The sequence below is a fragment of the Syngnathus floridae genome, chromosome 9, assembly GCF_059516105.1.
Source record: "Syngnathus floridae isolate MCC-2025c chromosome 9, RoL_Sflo_1.0, whole genome shotgun sequence".
Taxonomy (NCBI): Eukaryota; Metazoa; Chordata; class Actinopteri; order Syngnathiformes; family Syngnathidae; genus Syngnathus; species Syngnathus floridae.
In genome coordinates, this window is record NC_142421.1 from 4,274,501 (window position 1) to 4,287,182 (window position 12,682).

The window sequence follows — 12,682 nt, forward strand, 5'->3', positions numbered from 1 at the left end:
AGCCTGGTGAATTATATGAAAAAATCGCTCAAAAGATGAACACAATTAAAATTTTATTGAACTTTGGTCAAAATAATAAACAAGTGAATACATTGCCACCATGTTAGGAATCAACGGACAAAGACAATGCCTTGGTGTGTTTTGTCTGAATGTAATCGTAACCGTCACGTCTGGATTCACGTGGATGTGTTTTGAAGAACTTCCCGAATTAGTGAGAACACGGATGAGGGGGGCTGTCATCACTCCTTGGATTGGGAGGCACTCTTAAATCACCCACGTGTGACAGCTACACGTAGCAGCGGCGTATGAAGCCATCACGCTAGAAAATAGGAATTAACAAATAATGCACATGAGGTTTGGGGTGGGAAGGGGGGCATAGCTGTCACTCATAGAAAGTCGGAATTAAGGCTGCAGATTCCCTTTGTCCGTCTTGTGCCTTACCAGCCCGCCCACCCCCCAAGAAAAGCTCCAAAGTCAAGACGATCTTGATAACACACACCCGCACACACACACTTGCGCTCTCTCACACACGCATTATTAGCTTGTCCAACAGTGGTAGCCCCAAAATAGTAGTTCAATAAACACATTTTGCTTGAGATCTGCTCCCAAGAAAAAGGAGAAGAAAAAAAAAAAGACAGTGGTGCGACTGGACATGTTCCACCTCTCTACAACATAAAAACATGCAAAGCAATATACATACTTCTAAATTTAAAAACACATCTGTCGTTTTAGTTTCTTTTTATTATGTGGATGACAAGGTGTACTTGAGTAGATACAGTCAGTGAAATCAGGTCACTGTATTGATGGAGGGGGTGGGGGTGGGGGTTATGAGGCGAGGAGGGGGAGAAAGAAAAAGAATCGAGTCCACTCTCCAGATTCACAGCCACCTCCATCAGTGGACGCGCAGCGGACGGGAGGGAGGGAATGTTAACAGTTTGGCTTTACGTGATTCCCCACCAGCCGCTAATCCGCACTTTGGTGCTCGGAAACCTTTCAGACGGTGGTACGACGTCACCTCTCGGAGGGAGGGGGGAGGGGGGGGGGGGATTGGCTTCCGAGCCTTTAAAACGGTGAAACGAAGGTTAAAAATGTCAACAAAAACATTGACGTTCAAGAGTTTGACCTCCGTCTATTAGACCCACGTACGGCTTTCTGGGTCACTGGGGGGTGGGGGCGAGGGGAATGAGAGTGTATGTGTGTGGGGGGGTGTTGGTGATTGCCCTGATGCCAAAAAGGCAAAAAACAATCTAAGCTTAGATTCAAAATAAAACAGACCTAGCGGGTCGGCCTCCAAAAAAGTAGACGCGTGCTTTCGAAAATTCTTCACCGGGAGGACGACGAGGCCGTTTGTTTTCTTCTTGTTCTTATACAGATAGACACGTAGTAGGCTGAACTAAAACGGGGACGCCCAAAGCCCGTCCCCGCTCTTCTAGTTGATCTTGTCCTGGAAAATGTACAAGTTGTTGGTGGCGGCCACGGCGATCACGTTCTCTTTGGGGTGCCAGGCTGTGTGCAGGATCTTCTTGTTGAAGTCCAGGCTGTCCACGCTGATCTCGTCCTTCTTCCGCTTGCCGCCCGTGGATACCTTGCGTGGCTTGAGGGTGGCCCGTGGTTTGCTGCTCTCCCGCGACGCTTCCAGCGTGATGTCCCGCCGGGTGTTGCGGTCGAACATTCGGAAGAAGTTGTTGTACGAGCCCGTCATGATGGCACTTTAAGACAAAGGAGGTGATAGTTAAAGTGGTTAACTCGCAGATGACGCTATCTGGTGGGAGAGCATTGAATTATTCTGCAGACATTGTCACGATTGACACAAAAGCACAAACCTGTCACTGCCATTCCAGCAGCACTCAAACTTGTCAAAGATGCAGTCATTTTCATACAAAGAGCACAGTTTGCTGCGAAGGTATTCATGGACCTGAAGAAGAAAAAAAACCCGAAGCAGATTAGTGTATTGGACTGGAGACGACATTTATTCACACAAGATTTAATCAGGCATCACCAACAGACATTTCTGCAAAGAGAGCAGGATAGATTAAAAATAATTGTACCTGATACGTCTCCACTGGCCGGTTCTCCATGTTGAGGTCCCAAACTTTGACAGAGAGGTAGTCACGTGTCATCATGTAGCGCCCGCTGTGACTGAACTTCACGTCTGAGATGGACGAGATGATCTCGGAGAAGAAGGAGCGGCTGCTGGGATCCTCGGGCTCCTCGAAGACTGCAAATGAACGGCAAACACGCTTGAGACAAAAAAAAAAAAAAAAATGGACGGAATATCGGGCGGCGATGGCTACTCACATTTTGAGTGGCGGTCGCAGAGCGCCGCCGCTCGCATGTCGCACAATCGGATGGTGCCTTTGCTACTGCTGTACACAAATACGTTGCATTGGTGGGGATGGCACTCGGCCGCTGTGATGACTTCTGTCAACTCCTCCATATTAGCGGGCTTGATGTCTACAATATCTGTGAAGGGCCGGGGTTAAAGGTGATAACCGGCAGATACAAGGCGTCTTTAACAAGCAGGTTCCAGTTCCTTCAATTCAGGATTCTCACCAAGAAATAGAAAGAATCTCCAAAGCCGTAAGAAAAAGGATACTAAAACTTCTGTCTGTGATTTCCAAGTGCCATAAATTTATTCTTAGGTCATCTGCAGAGAGGTACGTTTCGTGGTCACTATTTACAGAAATGGAATTAATGTGATAGGTGTGCGCATTTGCAAAGATCCTCCGCGGGCTGGCTTCTACCATGAGATCCATGGGCATTAGCACCGGTACCTGCAAGGCAGCCACAAGGGGAGCATGAAGGCGAGCTCAATGGGAAGAAAAAAAAAAAAAACCCAAAAAATAAAGACGTGGACGTACCCGTAAAGAGGTGATTCTAAAAGGGTCTATGAGTCGGCCATCTTCATATTTCAGGTTGTAGCCTTCCGCCCGCTTGTCTCGTTCACTTATTTTCCACAATTTGATAGTTTTATCTGATCAAAAGAAATTTTGCATCAGACGCCGTTTGACGGAGCAGAAAAAAGTGATTTCTTACCGTTTGTTGAAAGGAGAAAGTGAGCAGCATTCTGTTGGGGTAGCCACCTAATTTTATTGATTTTCTCCTCAATTTCTAAACTTTTCAAGTAGTCAAATTCAGGCTCGTGACTCTGAAAAGTGCTATAAACGTTGTACTCGCCGCGCAGGTGAGGACGATTTTTAGACTGTGAAGCAAAAGAGAGCAAACACAATTTGCTGTCAGTAACTCGTCGGATTGACAAATGCATTAAGCGCTCTGGAAAATTGGAACGAATTGAAGTACCTCCTGCTCGTGTTGAAATATCACTACTCTGCCGCCCTTGTCTCCCGTAGCGAGCAGCTCTCCCGAATAGTTGAATTCAACCGTGGAGATTATGTCGGCTAAAAATAGACACAAGCTGTGATGATGTGTAAAAATATCTGCATTCAGTTGCAGCGGCATGCCCTAAAAATCCCTCTCTTCACAACAAAAACAGCTGGTCAAGAATAAACAAACAAGCATTATTTACATTTGAAATTGTACATTTAAGGTCTATGACAAAAATTGCAAAAGTGGTTGGAAAATGTATTCATGTTTGACCTGCATGTCAAAATGATTCATGAAAGCAAAGAAGTGCAATGTCAACATTTTCACGACCTTACAGCGATGGGATGAAAATCTCCCGGCCTGTACTAAGGTCAAACGTCACGTTCGTTTTAAGACAGATCAAAAGACAGATGACGATAGCAACTAGGTTGTATAAACAAGCCAACATGTACAAATTATAGAAAGTTGTCCACTCAACTCTTGTGAGCTACCGCCAAAGGAAATTGTCCAATTCCACTCAACTGATTGGAATTATTTTATTTACTTCAATCTTTCCATGTCAATGAATTTAGTTTAATGGATACACTTGGCAAGACACCAATTTCTCTACTTTTCTGTGACTCTTCCAGTCTCTCTTGCAACTTGCTGTGTAACTGTTGCACTTTTTGCTTATCAGGAAATAACCGCTTCAAGCGCCAAATAGACTGGACTGTATTAATTTTACGGAACCACAAACAACATGGCGTTGATTTGTGCTTCATTAATAATTACTTGCTACAGTCCAACAAGCAACACCTTGAAATCTGTCTCATTTTCTTCTTGCTTGCTTAGATTAATGTTCATTTTCCCAACTGTTTTTATGGAACGTACATTTACTTCATTATGATTCTATCACTTGGATACATGTTATATAACACGAATCTACTTTTCCCCTTCTAATCCATATATAAAGGCAAATATTTGCTAACTGTATACGCTAACAGATACATTACATGAATGAATGAACACTAACGTGATGTCACACGATTTATGGGCGCAGTGCAATGACGTCACGTCCACAGGCGCTCCCCCTTTAATAGCTTAGCCGCCGTGTAGCATCCGGCTAGCTAGCCGCACACACAGTAGTGGCTCCGTTTCAAGACAAACGGCACCTCCCACACACAATAACACAAACGCACTCCATTCCGCCACCGTAGCCAAGCCGCGGAAATACCGGCGGCTGCCTCTAACTAACCCGCGTCAAGTGCCAAAGAGCGGCTGGCTGTCCTCTTCCAGCCTAGCCTAGCCTAGCTTAGCCAAGCTAACGTTAGCCACATACCTTCCGCAACATCTTCATCTATCGCTCCTTTTACTTGAGAGAAACACCACTGGAAATCATTTCCTCCTGCAACCCCTGGAAGGGAACAAAAGAGAGAACCATGTCAGCTTTGTCGTGACAGCGCGTTGCGTTTCAACGCAAAAATGACTTGACAGTGATAGTTTTGACAACTAGCACGCTAGTTAGCTTAGTCGGCTAACTTGCAGAGACTCAGGGCCATCTCACGCGCGCGCACCCACACACACAAACACATATCCACGCGTACGCGCAAATACATAGATACACATACACACAAATACACACACGAGCTAAGCGAGGTGGTGGATCCTTTTGCTTCCCATCTCCCCTAATGTAGCTCACCCGCCATTGCTTCATTTAGCAGCGCTTTTGGCTGTACACGGCGCGTCCGATGCCCAAATCGACGCGCGCGGCTTGCTCTGAGTTAACGGTGAACATCCACGATGGCTGCGAAACGCCGGGGCTTCGGGATCTGTCAAGACCACACAAATTATCCGTGATTTTTTCCCCCTCCTCTCCCCCTTTCCAAAATGGCGCACAGGACATGGAGCGGTGACGTCATGCACGCATGCCACCCTCACGCGCGCGCATCCTACTCCAGCATCACCGAGGGAAGAAGTTCGCTTGTTTGGAATTTTGATTTTTTTTTTTTTTAAATCGTAAATTTGACGTTACCTACAGTGCACAAATAACACATCTGCACGAGAGTGTGGTGACCTTTGTTACTACTACAGTACAACAAACAAACAAAATGTAACCACGATAACATGCCAATAACATACACGTTCGCGATTCAATAAATATTCTCAAAACAACTGTAGCTGTTATTTTGCAGTCAACTTCCTTCGGAGTCATTTTGATGGAGTTTCCATTCAAGAAGCGACAACAAATACATAAATATTATGACAACTTGCAAGCATTTGTATTTTACGGGTCTATTACCACCACCTAGTGGATAAAAAAAGAAATACAGAATGTGTTCATAGTGATGACGGCCTCGGCCAGTGCACAAGTGCGCGCGCCTCGTCAGCGAGTTATTCACAAGTTTAGCGTAAAAAATGAATGTCAGATGAATACTGGAGTAAATAAATGTTTAGCTCGAATTTTTATAAGTAAATAGGGGCACTCTATTATTACACTTCTCTATACAAAATGACCAAAATTGAGTCAGTACACTCTCAGGGATTCAAATAATACATCTGCGTGAGTGATTATTAATAACATTTCAACAAACTAAATTTGGTCACTGCAGGACAAGTGCAAGCGTTTGCATTTCACAGTCATTGAGCACCACCTAGTGGATAAAATAAAACAATGCAGAAAATGTTTGCACATGGGGTGACGCTCCTCAAATGACCCTGAGGGCCTGAGTACGTTATTCATATGACGTCACAGCGAGATAATTCACGATAATCACTCAATAAAATATTTTAAAAAATATTTACACAAATCGTCAAGGTAAAGAAAAACATTCTGTGTGTTGTGTTTTATTTTATTACACAGAAAGAGTTCTTAAGAAAGGGTTATTAAATATTTTGAAAAGAATACTGAACATTCTTTTTTTTAAATTTCTCAAGTTACTGTCCAGCTGCTTATCTTCACTCTGAAACGGTATTTTAGAAACACAATAGGCTAATTGGTAAGCAGAGCTGCATTGCGTTTTGTCTGGTCCACAAAGTAGCGTTAGCTCATCCACTGTGTAATATATACGTACATTTTAATCGACTTTCTACACTCTGAGCTTAAACATATACACACATTCTTTATCCTCCGCAGAGAACCAGTATTGCTGCCACACTAAAAGAAGCTGCAAAAATAAAGCATATATATTTTAGCCAACAAGAGGTCTGTTAGGAAAGACTAGAAATGAGATTTCTCACTTGACATGAAAGCAACATCCCAAAATTTGGCCGTGCACAAAACATGAACGCTTGCTTTGAATGTCTTTGCCCAAACAGAAGCCTCGAGAATCAGCACGGGGACACCCGCAACCTTGTCTGCACTTTTTTTTTTTTTTGGTTAACGCTTTAATGAGCGCTCCTTCCTAATTGCCGCCTCTATTGTATTTTTGTCCTCACTTTTCTCCAAAGTTCAGTGTGCATTGTGAGCGATCGCGCTCGCTGGCTCACTGGGCTGCCGCGCTGCAGCTTGATCAGGTATAAGGAGAGGTGTTGACTTTATTCCGAGCCTCCAGTAACACCACCGACTCTGATAGTTCCCGATCCCGGCGGGAATTCATTATAAGACAGCTAGAGGCTGCTTGTGGACGCTCCCCGCACTCGGCCGTATGTTAACGTGTCGCTGTGGCGCTGGGCAAACATGTGCTGCAGCTGCTTTCTCTGGCTGTGGGCAACCTGGAAAGATTGATTGGTGAGCCTTCTGTTTCATCCAGGATCAGGGCCACATTCGGCAGACACGACGCCTCCGGAGAAGGCGCCATTTTCCCAGCAAAATATGGCTCATTACCAGCGCGGGCAAAATGAAGGTATTGACTTTTTTTTCTTTTTGAAAGCATCTCTTAGACACAGCACACCTATTGTCTATGTTTTATCTACTGGCTTTAAAAAAAAAAAAAAAAAGCTAGCCAGGCATGTTTCACACGTCTCGACATGTTTTATATTGTGTAGCTAGTTATTCAGAAAAATCAAACAAAAGCGCTCAAGAACCACAAATGAGTCATGTTTGTGGTGCCTTGAGATACAAGTTAAATTTGTTCCGTGACCTAAAGTGTATCTAAAATCATTGTTTGCCATTAAACTGAATGAGAATGTCATTAATCAGTTCAGGCCTCTCCCAAAATTCAAATAGCACATTACAATATTGTATAGTTTTTGCATCAATTCAATTCATATTGTCCTATGCCTTCTGGTGTCCTGCCTCGGCCACCGGGGGGCAGTATAACATAGCCCTATGGATATATTCAACTCCAGGCTATTTGCTGAACTGGACCGACATGTGAATAGTGCATATCCTCAAATAAATGATGGGCATCGTAAATGCACTGGAAAAAAAATCTTTTCAACTGAAAAATTCAATGCAGTTTATATTAATTCTATAAAATACACTCGCTCCCTTTCTGTTCTTGCTTGACATACACAATTGTTCACATGGAAACTCACAGAGGACCTTGCACACACACAACACACAAACACACAGACCCTTCCCTGGTCCATCAGACAGTTTTTAAAACTAACCATTGCTGCGCTTAGGGGCATGAAGCTGTGTCCAAGCACACACAAAGCAGCAAAAGACAAACACAATTAATTATTCAACAGTCTTGTTTTTTTTTTTTTAGATGATTTTGGCCGTGTTGTCTCTATAGCATCCGTCCGCCTTGGCGATCTGGAAGCCAGGAGGCCCGGCAGATGAGTGAGCTTGAGGTCCTTGATATTTGCATGCGCAGACCACCGGAGGTCAGACGCGGAGGACGCGCCGCTGCTTCTACCCTTCATGTGAGCCTTTTTCTTTCTTTTTTTCTACTTTCTCCTCACTCTAGCATTAAACCCCAAACACAAAGCCAGGTGTGTTTATTTTACAGCGCAAACTTGGCATTCCAAGCCAAAAGTGTAAAAAAAACAACAATCTGTCATCATATGTGATGTCACCGTATGGTAATGCTAATTCTAGTTGCCAACGAGCTAGCTGGTTTGTCACTTATGTGTATTGTGTTTTACGTCACACAAGCAGTTGACTTCTATTTTACGTGTGCATGTTTGCAGTTGTTATGAAAACTACTTTAAAAAAAAAAATCATTTTAGCTGTGAATTTCTGTTAAGCATATTTATATAGTTTTTGAGATCCAACTAATTACACCATTGAATGTTTAAAGAGTATCAACATAATATTTATTTTTACTTGTGTGACAGAAGAAAGTGATTACATTTTTCATTTCAAAAATGCCGTTTGCTGGCTCCCTCTAAATATTTATTCGACGTGTCAGATTTCACATCTTTCGGTTCTGATTAGCTCGTCAAAGCAAGACTGTTAACGAGCAAAACACATTTATAAAGATCTGCAAATATTAATATGTTTAACATATGAATATCTGATGAGTCCTATGTATTAAACTACAGTTATAATATTAGACAAACATTTATTTTGATTTGAAAGTAATAAAAGGTGTAATTAGGGAGCGTATTGTTGAATTGACTGTGACGTCATATTTTGCATACAGTGTGGTAATTTGTACACTAGATGGCAGTATGGCATTTATTATTATTCAACCGTCCTTTCACCTTTTTGACAAGTTGTGATGATGACAGTGAAGGCCACCAACTCGTTCCCGATTTAGGTATCACACAGCGCCTCTTTGATTACACTTGATGTAACATTTAATTTAATTTAACTGTGTTTTTGTCGTACTGTGCAGCCAATCTATCGAGCGTTTCTTCATGTTGACTTTTTGTTTTGTGTCTACAGACTTCCACAGGCTTATTGGACATCACATCAAATATATTCTGAAGAAGAAGAAGGAAAAAAAAATCAATAGATCACACTGAGGAGAAATATTAGACGCGGATCCTTTGCAGAATGCATGTCCTTGTAAAACCATCACATTGTAAATAAGAAGGGTTAAATTGCACTTGTAGCTCGCTTTCCAACAGTCGGCCTATTCTCTCGGGGTACCGTTTGCTCGATTGGGGTGTGTGTGGAAGTGAGTGCTGCACTCTTCCTTCTAATAACGCCAGCAGACAATGAGAATCCCGGTTCATAACGTATAACTCCCCCCTTCGCCGCCATCCCTGTACGGAACACGTTTGGGGGTGGGTGGGGGCTTAGCAGCTAATAAAGTGGCAAGTCGTCAAATCCGTGTGAGAAGAGCGCGGCGCCACAGGGACCTTTCATAACACTTGTATGCGCGAGTTCAAGCGCAGTGTAAAGGTTACACGTCGGCATTGTACGCGAGCTCACCTGATGGCTCGCCGTAAGCCTCGCGCAATTTCCAAGGCCGCCTTTCTCATTTGAACCGGCGCCACTGAATAATTCCGCTCCCAAAGACAGCAGAGGCCCGATGAATGTTTCACAAGCGATACAAAATTGACCATGTTCGCGGCGGTTGTGAATTAATCAGCCTATGTTGGATTTCCCGTTAAGACACAGAGCTTTTCGCTTTCTAATGTGGAATCAGGGCCCGGCCTTTAACCGAAAAACAGAGTGTCGCTAATTAGCTCGCATCGGTGGGCTCGGGTCTGAAGCTGTCCTTCACGGGAGCGCAGACGCTCTCCCGCGGCATTTCCACCCACTTTGTTCGCCGGCCTTTGATCCGCACGATTCCAGTTAAAGTTACAGCCATCGCCCTGCAAGTTGAAACTTTGGCCTTTGTCGCCGGGCGGAACCTTATACCCGTGGCGCCTTCTGGCTTTTGTCCCTCCCTTTTAGCGACGGAACTCTCCTAGCGTGACGCACAAAAGGCTACTCACGACACCATTTTATCGTCTCGCTCACGATAGCCAAATGCTAACGCCGAACAATCGAGATATCGGGAGCAAACGTGAGCGCCTGGAGCCGCGCTAGTGAGTAGAACGTGGTTAGCATCCAGAATCCATCTTGTTAGCAATTTCTACAAATTACAAATTAAGCCACACATTGTGTTCTACCTTTTGTGTAAACTCCTACCAAATAACTAAATACTACAATATTTACAATATTGACATTACCCACAAGTTAGTCTGTGTTTACAGATGACGTTTTTGTGGGAAATCCTACTTAGTAACCTGCAAATTAGTCGGCGTTTCGCTAATTATTTTTGGTAGGAAATTGTCAAAACAACCCTCTAATTAGTATGTTTTCTACAAATTGCTTTTTCACAAACAAGTCTCTTAAAGCCTCCAGTTCTCATGTCTGTATATTGAGGTTAGCAATTATCTCAACACCAGAGGATGACCACAAACACTTTAGCGTGCGTCGCCATCACGTGTGTGTTGTCGTGGTTGTTGTTAGAGGAGCATGTCGCCGCTAAACTGAACGGAATGCTTTGCGGCGCGCTAATCTGGCGCACTTAAAGGCAACAACAACACGTCGGGTCGTGCGTGTAAAGTGGCGCTCTCCGTATAATCGGCATCGTGCCAGTGAAACATTCATGGCGCACTCAATCGGTTCAATATTTCATTTCTCGACAAAGAGTACACGACGGAACAGATGCTCAAACTTTTCCTCAGGAGAGTCAAAGTCACTTTCACGCACGTCGTGGCGCAAAAGACCAAGTGGAATCACTTGCTCACGCATACACAATAAAGTATATCTCGATATCGGTGGTGTCCAAGCTACGGCCTGGGGGAGCGGGCCGTCACTCATTTGATTGCGCGATACGAAATTTAGAAATACCCGATTCAAATACTCCCTTTGCATACTTTTATAGTCGTTTCTTAATTATTTTCCCAACTAAAAATGTATCATCTTTTAAAATAATCAGACCCAAGATGTACTACATTATAAAATGAATTTTCAGTCGTCCCTTTCTGTAGGCGTAAAAAACAGGATGAAAGAAGATTGCCATCACGAAAATTTTTGTTTTTGAATAGTATCAAGTGCGATTTTTCTTTCAAGGTATTTCTATACATTTCTAGGGTCATATTCTCATATTCAAGGCAAATCTAAAGGCACCACTGTCTAGCTTTGCTCAGCACATCCATACCCACAGATGCATTGGTTTTAACGTGTTACTGGAAATAAATAAGTTTGACTACGTGTGGCGTACGTGGATACATGATTGTTTATATCCAGGGGCAACGAAAAAGTCAAGCCCTTTAGCGATCCGCCAAGGTCTCCCCCTTCGACTCGGTGTCGCACGCACGCTGAAAACCGGACTCGGCGTGTTTACGTTAGGATTTCTTCATCTGCCTTTTAAAGCCCGATGGGCTCGCTTGAAGGTGAGGAGAGCTAAGATGATGATCCCCTCTTCCTCCGAGGAGCTTTTCCTCGCGCGCACCCTCGCAGATGTCGACATTTGGTTAGGCGCTGTACACCAAGCCCCAGATTATCAAGACGCTCCTCGCCCAAAGTCTGTCGAGTCAAACTCCATAGCGCCCCCACCCCTCCCCGTGTCCCGCCCGTCTCACCCTTTCTCGGCCCGGGTGTTGTGTAACCCGAGCTGCCACCTCAAGACCCGGACGAGCGTCAGCGAAGACCTGTCGTGTTATCGACCAACAGGCAGAGCAGATGGCGTGCGCCGCGCGTTCTAATGCTGCTCAAATCCAACAGGAATTGACAAGTGAAATCCCGCGCTGGAGTTTGGCCGCCTTTTTAGCTCGGCCGTTAAGCTTCTGCAGGATTCTCAATTGCAAAGTCAAACAAGAATGCCAAGGGGGGCGTCGACAGTTTAAGGACGGTACCGACGTTTTGAGGTCAAGAGGTTTGTGTGGTTTGGGATCTAATTTCTGTTCTCCATTGTTTTATAACCTGGACTGTAATTATGTCTTAACCGCCACAAGATGGCGCCAAAGAAACACACTTATATTAAACAGGGCTCTGGTCGTTGGGAGCGTGAAACCAGCAAAGAATGTAGAATCGGTAAATATGGAGTCTACAAATTATTTGAGTTAGTATCTGACTTTATACTTCGAGATAGACGACATGTCGAGAATAGGCCCAAATTTTTGGAAATCAGTCGTGAAATGAGGCCAGGAAGCAGGAACTCGGGGAAGGTCGACCACGTTGACTCGCATCACTCTCCCTCGCTTTCCCAGAGTGTACGAACATCCTCCGCACTCTCCTGCGGCCGCCCCTCCCCGGAACGGAACAGCGCTCCCCTTCCCACTGGAAAGTAGGCCAAGTCCAAGTGAGCGCCAGGGCGTTGCTTTTTTTTTTTTTTTTTAAAGGATGATCACTTTTTTTATGAGTGTTTTGGTGTGTGTGCTCGCTCAAGACAAGAAAATTCACGTGGCGTGTAAAACAAAGAGCAGCATTATACAATTTGTGGGGAGAAAAACAAGGCCTGTTGAAACAAAGACAACAACAAAAATGCAGCTTTCCAATTCATTGACTTCCTCTTTTTCCACCTCTTGGAAAAAAAAAGGTCCCCTG

At 44.1% G+C, this 12,682-nt stretch overlaps 1 protein-coding gene and 1 long non-coding RNA gene across 2 annotated transcripts; one reads left to right on the plus strand and one right to left on the minus strand.

The window, feature by feature from the left end:
• Positions 1-36: 36 nt before the first annotated feature.
• LOC148393019 (serine/threonine-protein phosphatase 2A 55 kDa regulatory subunit B delta isoform) lies at positions 37-5,235 on the minus strand. The gene is made up of 10 exons (XM_088384524.1): positions 5,003-5,235; positions 4,643-4,717; positions 3,301-3,398; positions 3,037-3,202; positions 2,862-2,974; positions 2,597-2,774; positions 2,299-2,463; positions 2,049-2,218; positions 1,824-1,915; positions 37-1,709 (listed from the first exon to the last, which is right to left on the minus strand). The coding sequence occupies exons 1-10, from the start codon at positions 5,007-5,009 to the stop codon at positions 1,430-1,432; spliced, it is 1,344 nt and encodes a 447-aa protein (XP_088240650.1). The 5' UTR covers positions 5,010-5,235; the 3' UTR covers positions 37-1,429.
• A 1,263-nt stretch (positions 5,236-6,498) lies between these two features.
• On the plus strand, positions 6,499-11,313 carry LOC148393020 (uncharacterized). The gene is made up of 3 exons (XR_015860604.1): positions 6,499-7,145; positions 7,956-8,112; positions 9,080-11,313. It is a non-coding gene; the product is annotated as an uncharacterized LOC148393020 (long non-coding RNA).
• Positions 11,314-12,682: the final 1,369 nt, after the last annotated feature.

What these genes read in the sequence shown, in the direction of transcription:
- LOC148393019 (XM_088384524.1), bottom strand. An exon ending in TTAGAATCACCTCTTTACGG is followed by an intron (nt 2,775 to 2,861) that starts GTACGTCCACGT and finishes GCTGCCTTGCAG; the next exon opens with GTACCGGTGCTAATGCCCAT. An exon ending in CTGCGACCGCCACTCAAAAT is followed by an intron (nt 2,219 to 2,298) that starts GTGAGTAGCCAT and finishes GTTCATTTGCAG; the next exon opens with TCTTCGAGGAGCCCGAGGAT.